The 19684-nt window shown below is 43.3% G+C and overlaps 1 protein-coding gene across 4 annotated transcripts in view; it reads right to left on the reverse strand.

The window, feature by feature from the left end:
• Positions 1-19684, reverse strand: part of csnk1g1 (casein kinase 1, gamma 1) — a 66073-nt gene that overhangs the window by 26987 nt on the left and 19402 nt on the right. For all 4 annotated transcript variants that reach the window (XM_088641735.1, XM_088641733.1, XM_088641736.1 and 1 more), the window contains exons 3-5: positions 18320-18360; positions 14800-14869; positions 299-450 (exon numbers count right to left, since the gene is read on the reverse strand). In XM_088641735.1, the coding sequence (XP_088497861.1) occupies positions 299-450; positions 14800-14869; positions 18320-18360 (263 nt within the window). The remainder of the gene's footprint in view (positions 1-298; positions 451-14799; positions 14870-18319; positions 18361-19684) is intronic.

The raw sequence follows: 19684 nt of genomic DNA on the forward strand, positions 1-19684 counted from the left end.
TCTTTAATATTGAATCATATCAGCAACATGACATTTTCATGGGGTTTTTAAACTGCATTTACCCAAATGCCCTTTTGACAGCAACATCTTCCGTCTGCTTGAGACATATTGAAAGCTGTTTTACTAACCAAAATGCACAGAAAAGCAAAACTCCCAGCAGTGGGCAGCGGGTCCCACAGTGGCAGGCATGTGACCTCCGGGGGAAAAGTTCAGAGGAGAACAGGATGTGAAGAGTGGAGCTTCCAAACGCAAGATGTCGCCCCCTGGTGTTTGCCAGGGGAACGGAGCGCGGCCTTACCAGCTGAATGGCTATCATTAACACAGTCTTGAGGGAGAAGGTCCGGTCACACAGGTCGAACAGGTCCTCCAGGCTGGGGCCTAGCAGCTCAAGAACCATGGCGTTGTATTTCCCACAGGGACCGAAGTAGTATACCTGGGGCAGCCCCTCAGCTGCAGGAAGACAGGGAGGGAAAACACAGCTCAGGACTCCTGTGACATTGAACAGACTGAAAGACGAACATGACTGCAGCTGACTGTGCGGAGCTCCAGCCACACACAATGGGATAAGGCCAACGGAACACCTTTTCCCCAGTTCTCTTTCACTGCCAATAAATCTGCTACAATTCTGCGTGCATTAATGCCTGTAAGGGACAAGCTCAGAAGATAATAGTAGAGATAGTAGAGGGAATGTTACAGAAAGCACACAGGTGCTGCCTACAAGTTAAATTTGTAGAAAAGGTGCAAAAGGACAAAATGGTGATTTTAGAAATGTCCAAAGCCTCCATTCAAACCAGGCCCTGCTTGCAGGAAGCCTTTTAGGAAAGAAAAACTCTCAGTTCTTTAAATGCATTTATGTGTACTTTGTGTTCTGGGGTCTTAAACTTTGTCCTGATATGTTACAAGTAGATGTGAGGCCAACTCATCACAGGATGGGTCTCCTTACACATCATCACCTTGTCACTTTTTCTATATGGGAATTAAAAGAGGTTTCTTCTGCGATCAACAATAGGTTGCATCAGCAGATCGCAATAGAGCAGAAACAAATCTTTTGGTAAAGTATGACTAGGATTATGTGTGCAGTAGTTAAGACTTTATCCTGGGGTAGTTTGGTCACATTAACTAACAAGAGCTGTGCCTGGTTACAATCACAATTTCCTCCCACCAACCAGCTAACTGCACACACAACCCTGGTATCTGAATGCCAGACTCTTTGTTTTTTGCTTCAATTCAATTTAAAACGGCCACCAGGCAAAAACTTGGGCTTCAACATCGGATGGCTGCTGGTTCAAAGCAATAAAAAGGTCAGCAGAATAACCACATGTGCCACACAAACAATCTCCTTATATCTGTTATATCAAAAAGTGCATTTTATTGTCAAATCAAACACTACACTGTTTGGTGACTCAAAGGTTTCTTCCTCTTGGTAAAATGAAGCCATGGCATGAGTGATCAAGTACTCGTTACTGTCCTCTAGAGGGCAGCACTTACAGTACAGACAAGCACAGCAGTCAGTACCTGCCTGTGCTGCAGCCACATTGCTTCGAGGCTATGGTTACGAGTGCTTTTAGCACACCTCTCATTCCACTTGAAGTCTCGCTTCAGGAAAACAACATAAATGTAATATATAAAATAAAAAAAAACCTATCACAAAGATGTATTGTGCTCCCTTGGAACAACACTGAATTTTAAACAGTGATTCAGACTCCCACTGCATCAACTCGGCAGCCATTTTGACAAAGGTCATTTCTATATAATACCGTGAGGCTGAATAACACTGAAGCATAAGTCCCTCTGGGTTTATGGGCTTATTGTTATGACAGGCAGTTAGCTGAGCATACAATATGGAAACCAGCCACTCATTAAAAGTCTGAAAAAAACAAAATTTCAAGCATTCCTAAATATATCTGTGAAAATATGTAAGCAAGCATACATAAGATCATTAAAATAAAAGCCTAAATGAGGCTTGTTAGCACCCCCTACTTTAAAACAAACAAAATCACCTTGTATGGAGCTCAATTCTTAATTAACTCAGGTGCAATGACACTACATCAAAAAACTTTCTGATCATGCTGTATGTAAGAGACTACTTTTGATGACTGTGAGGGGTCTTAAGTTTCTGAATTGAGGCCTTCAGCAGTAAGCTGTTCTGTTTTGAAACTGCTCTCATATCAGTCTCATTGCAGATGGCGGAGTGCTTGCTTTGATTTGTCAAGACTGTGCTGAAATTTTCATCTCCTCCTTCTCTTTTCAAAACACCATCTGCCACTCTGTAAATTCAGTTCCATTAAAAACGGAAGCTGAAGCAGAGGAGGGCCGTACAGTGATCTAATAATCATGACATGCATATTCGGCTACGGTGCCCGAGACCGAGACCGCTCCGTTGTTTTCCACCACTGACATGGATCTTGTGAATTGCGGGTCCCCTGTTGAATTGACCCTTGAAAATATCCGATAAGGACTCCAGACCACTGCATCCAGTGCTTCCGGGAAGATTCAAGGTCAAGCAGGGTTTATTGAGTGTTTACAACCCTTGGAGGCAGTGCCTGTGCTCTGATAAAGTGTGGCTGTTGCTCAAACATGGACTATGGTAACAGGCGTCCCTCCATAAAATTCTATTAATCAATGGGTGGAAAATCTGAGAGCATCTCTTGTTCTGAACCCTATCATGTCTCCTCCCTTCCTCTGGCTTATTATTAAACACACTGAAGTCATGCCAGCAGGGGTGGCTCTGCCCAGACTCCTGCAGGAGAGGCGGTGCAGGGGAGGGCTGTAGGGGCCAAGGCTGAAGGCTCGTTCCCTGAATTAGGGAAAAGGTGAGCCCCCCTGGCCTCAGGAACAGCTCCAATTCCTCCACGCACCTTTTCTTTTCAATAGCGCATCCAGGAGTAACGAGAGGAAGGAGCCCATTGACTCTAAGAGTCCATTCTGCGGCTTCACCGGGTTATCATTACAGCAATTACAACCAATAAAGTTAGATATATAGCTGTAGAACACAATGTTCAAATCATGCAATACACACGTCAGATCACACTTAGAATAATAGCTCAATTTTGGTCACCACTTCACCCCCCAAAAAAAAGCGATTGCTGTTCTGCAAATAAAACAATGAAGGAAAGCAGACAGCCAGAATGCCAGACCTAGGGCGGTTTAAAGGTCCAGGACCCAATTCTAGTATTCAAGAATTCATTAGGCTCTTCTTACACAAAGGGTTGTGGGAGCGTGGAACAAGCTGCTCAGCCATGTTGCTCAAGCCAATACTCTGGCTTTCTTCACAAAATGGCAGGATGAGATGGACAGATAACTGACCTACTGGCAACTTAACAAGCTAGATGGGACAAATGCCTTCCTGTGATACATTACTTATGTCTCTCTGCTGCTTTCGGATGAGACGTAAAACCGAGGTTCCGACTCTCTGTGGTCATTAAAAATCCCAGGGCATTTCTCGAAAAGAGTAGGGGTGTAACCCCGGCATCCTGGCCAAATTTCCCATTGGCTCTTACCAATCATGGCCTCCTAATAATCCCCATCTCTGAACTGGCTTCATCACTCTGCTCTCCTCCCCACTAATAGCTGATGTGTGGTGAGCGTTCTGGCTTTCTTTAAAAGAAAGATAATCGTAATTCATATACACATATACACATCTCTTACAACCAAAGAAACATGTAAAGTTATAGGACACCTGAATCTGTTTATTCCTCGAATACCTGTATTTTTTTTGTTTCGTATTTTGTTTGCCTCTCTGTTCAGTTTCTGTCACAGGTCAGCGATCCTCAGGACATGGCTTTAAGAATCTCAGTTGTACAGGAACATTTCCAATTGGGTGTTTTCTTTTTAAAGCAACAACTGAAGAAAGAATGGGTTTATATTAAGGGTTCATATCCCTGAGTTTTATTAAACGACGTGAGACCCAAGCAGTGCTTTGCCTCTCTGCAGTAGCACGCGTGCTCCTCCCAGATCCCAGACTGGTGCCAGCGAGCAGCTGTGACACGATCGGAGGACCTGCCTGGCTAGCAGACATGAGCAAGACCTCTGATCTGCCGTCCAGTCCCTGCCAACCATGGGTAACTGGCAAATAAAGCAAATGGAAATCATTAAGGTCGTATATCCTGACACAAGCCTGACATTGTTGATACAGAGAAGATAGCTAAAGATAGTTTTATTTAGTTTTCCTGCTTAAGACAACTATTTCGCCTGTGAAGTGGAGTATGCCAAAGAGGCTTTTAGGACAGCGCTTTTGCGATTGTCCTTTCCGTGCACAGCAGAAAGCGAGCCAGTTTACTCAGGCACATAAAGGTTAGATCTCCATTTTGCATGATACCAATCTGATTGCTGAGGTATGAAAGTGTAACTTGCAGAACAGGTGTACTGGAAATGCTCCAGCACTATTTACCACTGCAGAGCAAATAACACTCACCGAGAATCACGCCACACGGCAACGCAGCCTCAGTGCACAGTGGCGTTCAGATTTCAACACAAGACGCCCATGAGGAGATGACACATTTCCCATTGTATCCTTCACAAATTTTTAAACAATGATATTTTTTCTTTTCCTTCCAGTGTAACTCCGGCCACTTAGTAAGTTACTTAGTAAAGTTATAGTATGTTTTCTTCCAGAAAAACACAATTTGCCACTCTTAAGTCTGGGTGTGACGTCTAAAAGCAGCGGGACACAGTCTAACTGTAAAGGGTACTGAGAATGCCACATCTCTAACTCTTTTCTCTCATGCATTTATTCACCAACACGATGCTCTGGAAACCATAATGATTCTTAAACATCATCATTTTGGGCTCAAACAAGCTTTATTTATAATAAAAGTACTGATGAAATTTGAGGAGAACTTGAAAGCACTTAACCTGACTGGATCAGACATTTCAGACCTACTCTAACAGCCAAGTAAAACCAGACTACTTTTTCCAGTTTCCTTCAGTGCCAGTGAATGCCTACCTCCAGGAACTGTAGAAAGTCTTTTTTAAACAAACAAATTGATTTTTCCACATGCGGGATCAAGCAAGACCCCTGCCATGTTGATGAGGATACAGGGTGCTTTCTCCGAGAGTTTACACCTGTGCTGTGTTCGGCACATAATAAAGGGGGTTAAAGATCAAGAGGACACTCAATTCTCAATGGCTGAGGTTACAAATCACTCCTGCAGTCTAGTTGCTTCCCAAACGTCCAGTTTCTGTGTCTGTTTTTTTAGATGCCAAGTCAGAACTAAGCAGGGAGAACACATCCACAGTCCTCTCTGTGGCAGGACTGAAGTTATATACTCCTGTGATGCCATGCCTTTATGTTCCAAGGGTGAAGGGTTTTCCAGAACCAGACATCCAGGAAACAATATCTACCATCTTGACTCCTACACCAGTTTTATGACGTGATTTTCTACTTCTATATAAAAATAGTCACACCCAAGACCTGAACAGCTGACTAAGGACTTTAGCTCAGAAAACTGAAGTCAGATATTTTAGATAAAAGGACTTCAGGTAACTCTTGCTGAATAATCAGAGTATGGGCTGATGTGGTGCATGGTAAAAGAAACCCAATGCCAAAGTCCAGATCCACTGCTAAACCAGTCTTCGTGAACAGACACTGTGATTAGAGCAGCTGCTGCTGGGTTTCAGGCTGTCCCAGATGGCAACACTACTAGTCAGCTAAATTTAAGGAGCGTAAAAAAAAACTGAAGGGGGGGAGTGTTCCAACCAGACAACCATAATTCACCCAAACAGCAAGGTTAGAACAGTGCAGACAAGCAGAACAGAGAGAACAATAACAAAAATAACCGTATGCCTTCAGCTATGACGTTCGTATTTGTAAAAGCTAATTTCATCCAATACAGACTTTTACATCATCTACACAGCAACCAAATCACCTACCAAAAATGACCAGAAGATATCAGCATGTCTTCTTAATGACAGCAAGTGATAATGATGCCACATTACAGCCCTGCCTTGAACAAGCACAAGGTAAGAGGGCTCTTCTTTGAAAAGCATGGAGACCACTTTTCTCGTTACGTGCCGATTATTGGGCAGTTCACACAGTCATTGTTCACTCCCTGGTGCCTGCAACGTGCGGACTGTTTCCATTTCCACACTCATCGCCATCTGAAAAGGATCACTCCCGTGTAGAGTAAATTTACACTCCTGTGTAGAAGAAATGATGTCACATAGACTTCATGGAGCAAAAGGCTAAGGGAAAGAGGTGGGCTGAGGGAAAGAGGTCTAAATGTATGTTAATCTTTATGAAATTAATGAAAGCTTTACAAGAAGGATGATGTCTCGACTCAGAGAATGGCTGTGGTCCCCAGCTGAATATCCAGCAGTGTGCCATTTTACCTGGGAGCAATACAAACACCCCAACACTATAATACACACACCTACACCAATCATAATGCTGAGCAGGTTTGACAAATTTAACAACGTAATTTAAGCTTTATTAACTTTCACCTTGCTGAATTTCATAACCTTTATGTTGAGGTAAACAATTTTTGTTTTTCACTGTGGGGTGGCTGATGTAATCTTGACCCACAAAAGGTTCGCAGTGCCACTGCAAATGTTTCATGTGATTGCTTGTTAATGCTCCATTTGTCAGCAAACATGCTGTTGTGCAACACCAGTCAGAATCCATTTATCCTTATCCGAGATTAATCAACAAAAAAGGGGGAAAAAAAATCAGACAGGCTCTCAAACTCTCTAGATGCCCTCTTCACCTGATTACAACGACACTTCATTGTCAGGGACAGTTCCGTGTCGAAGCACAATATAGACTGTAAATGTTCTCTTGCTTTTTTATCTGACTGATTCCAGTATCTCCTCTGCCTCGTTCAGAATAAACCTTTTCATTCCAATTTCATGATTTTACTCCTATAAGGATAGACTGAGGTACAGGTCAAGCACGTTTGATTCACTGGCCTTGCACGTGCCTTTTCTGGTTGATCTTTTAGCACCAGTGACCGAGTGAGACTCTGATTTACGACCTGACGTATGCTGGACTCGGCGACATATCATGCAGTGAATAACAAAAGTCATCCAAAGACCTAACTATCTCGAACGTCATTTGATTAATAAGCAGAGGCCATGAGCAGATTCCCCAGTGGGTTGTTTAAGTGGGTCACGATGTGCTACAATTTAGAATGTGTTCAAATGTATGCTTTAAAGGAAAAGGCAGAAGTCAAAATGAAAGCACTAAAATCTACATGAAGGAATTTAGCAGATTTAGGCATTTTCATCTCCCAGGGACATGGCTCTGCTTCTTCAACAGTCAGACAATGAACAGTTTAATACCTTGACTTTACTTTTATCTAAGAGTCAAGTACAGGCTTGCCTGGGAAGTTCAAAAAGCTTCCAAAACCTGCTCCACCCAAAAGCCTACTTCCTAGCAGTCTTTCCATTCCACTTACTCTGACACACAACCTCGACTCTTCTGATACAGGCTTTCAAAAAGCAGCATGTCTGACACGCCCTCAACACAGGAAGGCCAGCATGGTATCATGCCTGTAGCCTCTTCAGGTCAAACCTGGCCCTTAGCTGCAGTGTGGAGTTTGCATGTTCTCCCCACATTCACCTGGGTTTCTACTGGGTGCTTCTACCTCAATGGCAGAGGTAGTTTGACTGGCCACTCTATTGCCCACCTGAGGGGTGCACTGCAACTCACAACTGGCAACCCACTGAAGCTAAGCAGGTGTGAGCCTGGTCAGTACCTGGATGGGAGACCTCCTGGGAAAAACTAAGGTTGCTGCTGGAAGAGGTGTTAGTGGGGCCAGCAGGGGGCGCTCACCCTGTGGTCCACGTGGGTCCTAATGCCCCAGTATAGTGATGGGGACACTAAACTGTAAACAGGTGCCGTCCTTCGGATGAGACGTAAAACCGAGGTCCTGACTCTCTGTGGTCGTTAAAAATCCCAGGGCGTTTCTCGAAAAGAGTAGGGGTGTAACCCCGGCGTCCTGGCCAAATTTCCCATTGGCCTTAACCAATCATGGCCTCCTAATAATCCCCATCTATGAATTGGCTACATCACTCTGCTCTCCTCCCACTGATAGCTGATGTGTGGTGAGCGTTCTGGCGCACTATGGCTGCCGTTGCATCATCCAGGTGGATGCTGCACATTGGTGGTGGTGGAGGAGAGACCCCATTACCTGTAAAGCGCTTTGAGTGGAGTGTCCAGAAAAGCGCTATATAAGTGTAAGCAATTATTATTATTATTATTATAATTACCTCCCATGAGTGAGATAGCTAGTTTGCACTTGCCATTCTTTGCTCAGGAGCAGGGTGGTGTTGGCCTATCTCCACTGCAAACAAACCTGGTAATGGCACTGCACAGCCAGACCGCTGTGTGTATTCTTGAAAAATGAGTCACCACTCCTGGGGCTCTGCTTGCATATTATACTTGCAGAACCACAGTTGCAGGTTGCAAAAAACCAGCAGTAATGACTGGGTGATACAGCTCAACCCACTGTATGATCTCAAGCAGTCCTCTTGATAGCACTCCCTTCCTCTCACTCTGCAAATATGAGAAAGGGAGAGGAGGCAGTGTGTTTAGCTGTGAATTCCCAGCCTTCTCTCACAATTCAAGGCTGGGAGGGATCTCGTCCTGCCCTGTTGGGGAATCTCCCTGCACTGCACTGGGTAAGTCACGAGGAAAACCACTCTTCCAGATTGAGCTCCCCTCCCTGGGTGCATCAATAAAGCATGAGTGGGGAGACACGGGGGCGAGCAGAGTGGCAGCGCTCGCCCATACCGCCTGCACTAATCCGGGAACGCAGATGAGACCGCCAGCCCTGCTGCTCTCTCATTAACAAGCCAAAGAGAGGCAGCCCGTGCAGTCAGCCAATCACTTACACAATCATCTCCTGCAACAATCCGTGGAAATGACTCTATTACATCCCCAGGGAACACGGAGCGCAATTTCAAGCCTCGGCTCTCTCTTAAAAGACAGCTGGGGGAAGAGTTTTCCCCTGCTCCGATATAGCAGGCGTAACACGGTGGGCAGTTGTGCCAAAGGGAGAGAGCAATGAATGCTGTTAGAAGGCAACTGCTCTGAAAAAGAATGTCATGGGACGTGCCCTGGCGATTTGAGAAAACTGCATTGCCTACTTTGCACCTGATACCTCGTTCAATGAGAACCTGCCATGTCATCGCACAGGGCTGCCGGTGGCGAGGTACTGTACTTACCAGGACTTAAAAACAGCTCCCGACTGTGACGAGAGAGTTTATACCCCTGCAGTTTAATGTGCCCTGATGCAAGATATCTTTTAAGTCAACAGCAACTCTTCCATTTTGAAAGTTTCAAAGGAACAAGGGAACTCTCAACTCATTATGTTTAGTGTGCTGAGCTTTGTAGGAGAAACCTGATGAGTAATGAATTTGCAACAACTTCAAGAATAAAGTGAAAATAAATCAAGGACAGGAGCACTTTACCTCTCTGAAAACTGCTCCAATTTACATAGTCATGACAACCTGTTTCTGTTTCACATCAGAGTGCAGTACTCAGATCAAAGCTTATAAAGCACAGACAAAGCTCTTCCAAAACTATACGAGAGCCCTGCAAAAGCACGCACGCATGTCAAGATGCATCTCATGTTCTGGCACAGTAACAGCCCAATGGAAAAGTAATATGCACTTCCGACAAGAGTCTAAGTTTAGCATCCCTATCCGGAAACTGTCTTGCCATTTTCTAGGCAAAAGCATTTCTTCACTGTCCACTATACCGCCGATTTCTAACTTATCGATTCCCGGGTGCCATCTGATACCCGTACTCAACAGGAATCCTGAACATGCACTCAAATGCAGAGTTTTAACCGTTTTAATGGCAGATGATTAATCACAGTGACAGGCTTTTTAGTTATACTTCACAGCACTGTACCTGGCTACCTCATTGAGTTACAGTGCAGATTTTACATCATGAAGAAAAGCTCCCCCTTTGTGTATACCTCTGCATTATCCTGCAGTAACAGTGTGGTGTCAAACTAGATAAGGGGATTCCTCCCCTCAGGCCTTCCCTTTGTTCCTGGTCTTAAGGCTGAGCGTGAAGATTGAACGGATCTGATCACCTGCCTCAAGTACATCCCTAATCTTATCCTTCACTAACGTCGAAGGCAGAATGACGCTATCCCGAATCCGGAGTCTGGCCCAGCCGCTGTGAAGAAGCAGCCTCGCACCAGAGAGGCTGAGTCACAGTGAACCTCAGGATCCCACAGGGCTGGGAGACATGCACTCTGGAATGGGATCAGTTTACCTCATCTGGAATGGGAAGCAGGTTGCTGCTGGCGAAGGCGGCCCAGGCCTCTAAATAATTGATCAGTTTCCGCTCAGATAGAAGAGGAGCAGCAGCCAGCTTGGGCGTTCCTCTGGTGCTCGCTTCCCTGAGATCTCCTCATCCTGACAAGCCTTTTGTCCAACTGTAAAGAAAACCTATAGGGGACATCTATGTTCGTGCCAAACAGTCAGTGCACCACTCCACAAAACAGTTAACTATTCCTTCTCAAAGGCCCTGAATTTAATATTGCAATATTGCACACAATTAAAAAATGCAGTCACAATTTATGGCAATGTGGTCACAAATAATCCATTAGTTACTGAAAACTGTTGTGAAATCATCACAGTGGGGCGTAGATACTCTAGAACAGCTCCAGTAGATGTTCAGCTATATAAATAAGAACTCTAAAGGTCAAATGAGAATTTGTTATCTTTTCACTTATCTATTTAAATAAAGGAACACATGAGAAAAAAAATGGGGATCCTATGGGCCATACGAGGCAGTGGAAAAACAGTTAAAAGAAGGTGAGTTTTTACACTTGTTTCACTTGTGTTAATTCTGGCAAACCATTACCCAAAAAGGCAGGAGGTTTAATATTAAAAAAGGGTGGGGAAAAGAATTCTGAAAAATCAAATGTATAAATGTAATGGAGACCATACACATGCTGAATACACCTCACTGAGAAGTCACAAGATCATTTTTCAAATTTGTTTTCCAGGCCTGCTTCACAGGGGATTCATAATCCTAGACACACTATACAACCACTTGTGTATACATTTGAATTCTCCGTGTTTTATATGGGTCAACAATCCCTTTACCGTGGTAAAAACAACATAGACAGTAGGCCAACGAAAAGTGGTGTACTAACTCTGCACCAATCATTACTTTTTTGCCATAAAAGGTAGTATGTGATGCTCACTGATGACTAATTTTATCATTTTACATTTGGTTCTAGTTGAAATCAGGAACAGGCTTTGACATTTAGAAAGCAAAGGTAATAAATAGGGAAATATAAAACAATATAAGAAATACCAGTTTTTGTTTTCTGCTTTGAAAATAAGAGTTGACTAAAGAGAACATTCAATTAAGGATCCATAAATTTGTTTTAAATAAAAGCACTCCTAATGGAGGGTGGCTTTAAACTGGTTGCCTGAGCATAGAATCTCACCTCTACCACTCTCTATGTGGGGAAAAAAGGGCATCTAATTGGTGATTGATTTAGATCGTCCAATTCCGCTTCTCCTGTCTGGTCCCAGTGTCAGTCCTGGGTCTGAAGCAGATATTTACTGGAAACACATCTAAATAAGTCCACTTAAAGATTCAGAATAGTGTTTGATGAGGTCTGACCTTTTCAAGCTTGTGATATCCCTATTTCTTTCCAAAAGTAGAATATAGAATTATTCCAGCCCTTTTATACCCAATTACGCAATTCCGAAACCGCCCATCCAGACACTTTATGATGCTGCCTTTATGTGGGCGAGTTACAAGCTATTCCCAGCAGCCAAGGGACAGCTCATCTGATTTCTGCAATGCAAATCGGCAGAGCTTCTGTGTCAACCTGAGGACAGAAAAGGATGTTCCAGGGACTTTTATCCCTGTGTCGACAGCCCCCAGAAACACCTGCCCTACCACCGTTAGAAGGTGTTTTTTTGGAATTTCATGAAAACCCTTTCCACAATGTAAACTGCAAAAGGGCCAGATCAGACCCTGGGAACGTCTGTAGCTCGGTCGAATTAAAGAGGAGAATTACAGCAGCGTCCTTTCAACATAATCCTCCACAGAGGAAATACAACTGGCAGCATCGCCAAGATCAAACAGGTGTCTCATCTATATGGCAGCAGAATCACAGGAAACAAAAATCACTATTTCAGACTGTTGTCCGGCGACAATGCCAGCTAGTATTTGCATCTTTCCCATGTTCACAGTGTTACTGGGAACAGTGCAAACAAATTGTATCGGAGTGAGAAAGGGAAAGGAGTTTATATCTGTGAAATAAACCGCTAAGGGGTCTGCAAGGCAGCCAGACCATGGATCTACATTATCCTGTTACCTCACCCCATTGCAAGTATCCTGTTACTGTTTCCCAAGAAAAAAAAGCCATGCTATACAACATATAATAAAAACCAGGCATATTTTCATAATCTTGGCATAAATAATTACAAGTTCAGTTGAAATTTACAAGGTGTCTATTCTGCAGCTGAAAACTCAAAGGGGCTTTTCACTTGAAAATACACTACGCGACACTCATCCTCTGTTGAACTAATCACTCGTTACAGAGGGCAAGCGAGACTCTAATGCAGCTTCGGCTTGGTGGCACATTTGGCAGACTCTATCCATCCTTCATCTTCCACCCAGCAACCTGTCTGTTCCTGGTGGGGGTCACTGTAATCCATAGTCCGTCCTGGACGGGAGAGCAATCCACAATCCATGGTAAAGCACAGCAACAACTTCCACACTCAATACCCTAGCCAGCGTGTATTTGGAAGATGAACAAATATGATGCAGCTGGAGAAAATCCATGCAAACTCCATAAAAAAAGTCCGGAATCAAACCCAGGACCACAGAGCTGTGAGACAGGAGCACTAACCGGCATGCCACCATGCCACGACTTCCATCCCACTAAAACCAAACCGCTATCCAGTTCTAGTAAAAGCAGTTTTCCTTGCCATACCATATTTTGAGCATTTTGGACATAGAAACAGACAGAGTTCTGCCAGCTCCAAACACCAGAATAAAACCACCGTGCCTCAGAGCCATCAAACTCCCCCTGAGCCACATCCACCCTAACAACACCCCTTGTTGGGCCCAGTGTCTTCAGAGCTGTGCAATAGGCCACTTGATCTGAAATCGTGCTTGGCACATCCCATTGCAGGGCTTTGAAAGATTAAATGCAGTCACATGTAATGAATTTCTCTTGGCTTCTACTATGGCATTTTTGAATACAAAATATTTATGCCTACAGATATTTATTTAACTATCTTGGGGGAGCCGAAAGAAACAAATTAGATTAAATGGGTTCTGGTTTCCTCCAGTTGTGCTGATCACAAACATGTCAGTAGACATTATAAGATAAAAATACGAAACATTGTATTTAAGGCTCGAAAGAGGAACAGGAAAGACATGTTCATAACAGGTATAAATGATCTCTTTGCTCACCACATACACTGACATTAATATTAAAAACTCGTGTTTTGAATCGTTTAATTGCAACCAAGACTTAAAAGGACTGTGGAGAGATGAAAAAAGGAAATAGAGATACATCTATATCATGGCAAATTCACTGTTCCTTATTTTTTCATTTTCCATACTACAATCGGTATGTTTTACAACACACAAGCACACCAACAACTTTACAAATGCTTCCTTCTAATTTAAGAGCAGTATGTGCTTAACATTCTCAGCATAAAATTATAATTTATGGTCCTTTGAGAGAATTAGAAAGTGTATTTAATGAACAACCGCACAAACATCCTGTCAACTTCAAGCGTTCAATCACAAAATATGGGGAAAAATCACAGCAAAAACCCACAGGGCCTCATTCAAAAAATATTTAGTCCTACGCAATGTAGAAATTCAGGAAAGAAACGCTATTATCTCAGTTTTGCATTAATCTCTCTGTTGTCTGTTGAACACAGAAATCCCAGTGGACACTCACAAGTGAAAAAAGCAAGTGAGTCTTCAACTCACCCATACAAAACAAAAGAAAAACAGAACTTTATGAAGTCAAACTTAAAACAATGGAATCACAGGATACTGCGCAGACAGCTGGGATACCAAGAGCACAATGTTTTTGAATTGAAGAAGCTGAATTGAAGAAGAAGTGGGAACCTGAGACAAGTAGTAATCATAATTGTCAAAGGCACTGGGAATGTCAACCCATTGGACTTCTTCAAAATGAACAGGGAACAACAAATCAGGGGGCACGACTGGAAACTACAGGGCAGTGCATAGAAAAACCAAGCACAGGAAGCACTTCTTTACCAAAACAGTGGTGGGAATGTGTACCAAGCGACCCAGTCGTGCTGCTGACATTAATACCCTGGTGTCTCTGAAGAAACAGTTAGATGAGAGACTCGGATCAAGGAACTGCCAAAGACCAAACGGGCTTAGCCTTCCGTTCTTATGAGTCAAAGCAGGGTAGCTCATCTTTTTCTCCTGGCAAGTGTAGGGGAGCTGGTGTGGGCACGGTGACGTCAGCCGCCCGGGCTGGGGGGGTCTCCTTCAGCTCACTGGGCTGGCTCCCTGTGGCGGTACGCCGGAGACCCGGGGTCGCGGCCGGGTGCTGCCGGACGGACCGGCGAGGGCACGAGCCCGCGTGGGACCGCGGCGGTCACACAAACAGCACTGATTGCGAGGCCCAGTTAAATTCCCCCTGCAGGGTCGGTTTGGGATGATTCTAATCACGTGGCGCAGGTGTTGGTGAAAGTCTTTCAGGTGGCTGTGAAATCAAATTCCCCTCACATTGCAGGTGGACCTCAGAACCGCTGTGCTCGCATGTCACATTTCAGAGAGAAAGGCTAGGTGAAACAAGAAGGCCGATGAGCTCTCACCTGTACTTCCCAGCTGTTTGTAGAACCTGTATTCCAAATGCAGCTGCGGTGCTCTGGACTTGATTGGTTCCTGGAAAAATAAAAAAATAAAAACTAGTCCACCTTCGACTTCCAAATTCCTAGGCAGCTGTTACACACTGATGTTTACTTATTAGAGTAACTCCTAAAAGAAATAGTCCAATTTTCATTCTGGCAATTTTCCTTCTTGTGTTTGAAAGGCTCAGGAGTTCAGGGCACCTCCAGAGGGAGGTCTGAGCTTTTGACTGTGGCCCCTCAGGCAAACTACTACAATCACATCAAGAACGCGAAACTGCTAAGTGGGAAGCGAATCCCATTTCTGGTTTTCTAATCCCTCTCTGCTAGCTCAGCGTGGGGGGGGATGAGGTAGGGGAGCATTCCAAGCATTCTGCTTCAGGGAAGGATCTGAAGCAATTGTCCCTATTGTGGTAAAAAAGGTTGATCCAGCACTTGTGAAACGACAAATATGAACATTGTGAGTTTTTTTTTTACTTTACCTGCTGAAATGCTGTGCAAATAAAACTGTCACCTCCCAGAACAGGTGTTGCCACCCTGGTCAAGGAGAGCTACAATCCAGCAGGTTTTAAACTGGGATTTATGGCAAATTTGATCTCAACGTGCAACGAGACCTTACCTAGCAACTGGTACATCAAAGGACCATTGCCTGGCACAGTGATAAGTCTATTCTTTACATCTATGCCTGGTACCTCAGCGATACGCACCCAGGCTTCAGCACTTCCTATAGTCTATCTTGTCAGTGTGTTGCTGATGCTTTTCAAACACAAACGCACAGCTACCCTTACATACCCACAGGTACTGCTTTCTGCAGTGCTTACTATACAGGTTGCAAAGTAGGACAAGTATTACAGGGTTTTCTGCTTTAGTGATGGTCTGTTTGTCTTCGAAACATGTGTTTGCAAAATGTGAAAGTATACCACATACGAATAGAACTTAATGTTTTTAAAAACAACGGCGAAAGCTTTTTTAGTGCTTTGGTGATACTGGGAAGTGACTTTACTGTAAAAAGGAGCAATTAAGTATATCATAAGAAATGTAATGCTGTTAGAAGCATTTCAGTCCTTTTATAAAGTCTCCTTTGTTATTATGGAGAGCCTCACATAGAATTTTATATCATTAGATTTCACATCAACCTTCACTCTTCTAATTCTGGTCTCCTGTCTGTCCCCCAAGCCCATCTACACTCTATGGGTGACAGGGCCTTCTCCTGTTAAGCCCCAAAGCTCAGAAACTCTATCCCCAAGGATATCAGAGAGTCACCTTCTCTAAACTCCTTCAAATCTGGATTCAAAACCCTCTTCTTCAGAAGGGCCTTTATTTAACTGGTTCTGTTCTTTACCCCTCTGCTCCTACTGTATTTAGTACAACCATCTACTGTCTCCAATCTGTATTCTCATTGTGTCTATCTTGTGTCCATTTTTTATTCTTATTGTAGTTGTTCTCATTCTCATTCTCTTTGAGGGGCCACCTTTAAAGGCACTATATAAAATAAAGTTTATTATTATTGGGGTTCAAAACATCCTCCATCGAAGGTCACTCAATAAAAAGCTCATACACTGCTGTTCAAAAGATTTAAACATTTTGCAGGGGTCTGCTCTTTTTACTCAAATTTCATTCTCAAAACAGAAATGCAATTCTATGGCTATCTTCCAGTAAAATTATAGCCATTGGTTTTAAGGTAACTGTTAATCCTGATAGATCTCTATTTTTGTGGTACAACAATTATGGTTTTTACTTTTTTGATGTACAGAGAGGAACAAATCATGCTAATAACAGGGAAATCCCAACAATGAGTCAAGTAGCTTGACTGGTAGATGCGATGGATTAGCTACTACTGTACACTTGTATGGGCTGTTCCTGTGTAGTTACACTGAGTTGCTCCCAGGAATGGGATCAATTCCGGATTTTCAATTCCAATTCCTTTTTGTACATTCATGGCATCGGTTTGAAGTGGGAACTGAAATTGAATATCTGGAACCGAGACCCCAGCCCTTCTGGCTCCTGCCGTTTTGGGAGCAACCCATACAAGACACGCCCCGTTAAGAGTTCTTAATGGAGCACACCGAAAAAGCCGCAGTGACGAAAAACTGTCCAGACGAGATAAGATACAGGGACTGGAAATTAAGGCAGGATTCAAGAGCGGCAATCCAGACTCTACCTCAGCATTTTGTCATAGGGAGTCTCCGCTACTGGATCACACACGGTGTGGTCTGACGCTGGCCAGATGTCAGCTCACACACTGCCAGTTAACAGACTGACCTGCTCAGGAAGGCGTTGCTCTGCTGCTCTGATCTTGACTGTCTGATGCTTCCATTAAACTGGAGCTCTGGGAAACACTGTTCATCCTTTGTCAAATCAAATGAGCAACTCTGTGGCTCATAAATAGTAACTGGTTATTATTATTTATTCTGTTTGTAATGAACTGTCTACATTGTGTGGTGATGTCTGTTGTACTGTGTATGTCCCAAGAGATCGGTACAAATAAGAATTCCAATGTACATGTACATAAGGCAATAAACTCCTCCTCTACTCTACCCCAGAAACAGCCCATCTGATACAACTGCCTTTTTTTTCTTTACACGTTTGAGCTATGCAATTATCCAGACACTATCTGTGCTGCTTTAACATGGTCTTTGAACCTCAAACCCTTTCAAAATGAAAGGAGTTGGAAAGGAGCAAAATACTGCGCAAGCTGCAAATTTAAACATTTAATACTAAAGTGATACACTGTAGGTTGTAAGCAAGCTAAAATTCATTAAAATCCAAAAGCAACCCAAATCCATTAAATAGACGAGGTTGGACTTTTAAGGTCAGTGAACCTAAACAGCTACAAATGTTCCAGCACCCTTTGCCAGTAAAACCAAAATGCAATACCTGTCAAATAACAATTCTGATTCTTGCAAACTTAAAGCCAGGTTACTTGAGAAAAACTGCAAGACCTCATAGTTTTTCAAAACTACGATGCAGCCGTGAATAGAATCATTACACTGTATTTTAGGGGTACTGCTAAGAATGATTTAAAGGACTACAGGGACACCTGTACAAACGGGGATTTTGACGGCAGACTAAATGCAGCCTTTTATTTAAGAGTATTTTGTGTGTTAAAGCAGTTTGGAGATCACCTCAGAAGCATGCTGCACATGGCTGGCCTACACTCTGGACGAGAGGCCAAGCCATCGCAGGGCACACCCAGACATGAACACACGCACAAGGACAAATTAGTCAGCACATGTTAAAGGTGTGAGGAAACTGAAGCATCTGGAAAAACTAAGCACCTGGGAGACCATGCAAACTCCACACAGAAAGTGCTTGGAATCAAACCCAAGATCTAATAGTTAGGAGTTTGCAGTGTTAAGTTCCAGGGCACTGTTATGGAAACATGATGCTAAATTAAGAAAAAAAAAGAATTCAAACAAAAATGGGCAGGTTTTACGCAAGCAAAACACAGAATTCTTAAAAGAAGTCTAAGAATGCTGCTACTTACCAATTTGATGGCTACGTATTCATTGGTGTAAAGATTTTTCCCTAGAAAAGAAAAGAGACATGAATCAAACAACTCTTGGTGTGACTCTATCTTTCAGTCTCACTGGGACACAGTACCCAGAAAGTTCAAGCAAGTCTCAAGTTCTCAGTGGCAATAGTAATAAAGTACATGTCTTTAACAGAAAAAAACTTTTTCTGTATGTACCTGGGGCAGGGATGTGGGAAACATGAAAAAAGAGGACATTCTCATCAAGGCCAAATTAATCCAATGCAAGTCTCAAGTTCTACCTCAACCTCAATTGATGTCAAAATGGTCTTAAAAAATCAATGGCTGCCAGGCCAGATTACACTAAATGACAGAATCATCCATTGGTCAACGTTTACTCACTGCTGCTGCTGGTATAAAACGGAGTTTATTAATCAGATTCACAACTGTGCAGTAATTTAGAACAGAGAATCAGCCCACAAATCAGTACAACTGAAAATTAAAAAGCTTGGCATACTCCGAACAGTCAAATAAACCTGCGCAGAAAATTGTACCAGGCCTGCTGTGGATGAAGAACTCCATCCTCCCAATCTAATCAGAACCTCTCTATTGTTTTTAATAAAGGTGACAGCTTAATCATCGCCCAGTACTGAATCCGTGGACTCTTGAGGTGTGTTACCAGCCTGTGTGTGTTTGGAAAAGCAGCCCGAGAAAGCTCTTGCTTTCTTTAGCATTCAGCCTTCCAGTTCTGGCAATGAACCTGTGAGGAAAAAACTAAAAAGGCAGCCTCCAGGTTAAAAAAATGTGGCTCTTGACACCGGCAGCACTTGAGCGCACAGCAGTGTCAGATAAGGACAACATGCCGAACGGAAACAGGGACTGAACCATATTGCCCTCATGAACTCACCTAGAAAACCCTTCACTCAGGTCAGCATAACACAGTGGGCTGTCTCAGCCTTTATGTGGAAGCTCCAACAAATATGGAATAAAAATATAAAATAAATCTACAGAGAGAAAGCATTCTATTGTTATATTTTCCCACCTGGTGCATTTTTAAAGTAGCAATGTCTCACAATTTATGCTACACAGGCTGTTCTTAGGTCCTGACACGGCCACACAAAACTGTAGGCTATTTCTCTCTGCACACACAAAACAGGGTGTTCACCCTTATAGTCAAAATGCTTGCTTTGTCAACTCCTATCTTCAGTCTTGCACTACTCTGCACCATATTCTGAAGGATGAAGTGGGAGTTTGAAGATATCTGTCCTGTAACCTCTCAAGCATTGTGATGGGAGAATGAGAGCGAGGGCCACAAGCAGACAGCTAACCTCTTCGCAGGAGGACCACTGGCATTCAACACAACGAGGACGTGTGTGCCCA

This window comes from Lepisosteus platostomus, chromosome 7, assembly GCF_059453375.1.
Source record: "Lepisosteus platostomus isolate fLepPlt1 chromosome 7, fLepPlt1.hap1, whole genome shotgun sequence".
In the NCBI taxonomy this organism is placed as follows: Eukaryota; Metazoa; Chordata; class Actinopteri; order Semionotiformes; family Lepisosteidae; genus Lepisosteus; species Lepisosteus platostomus.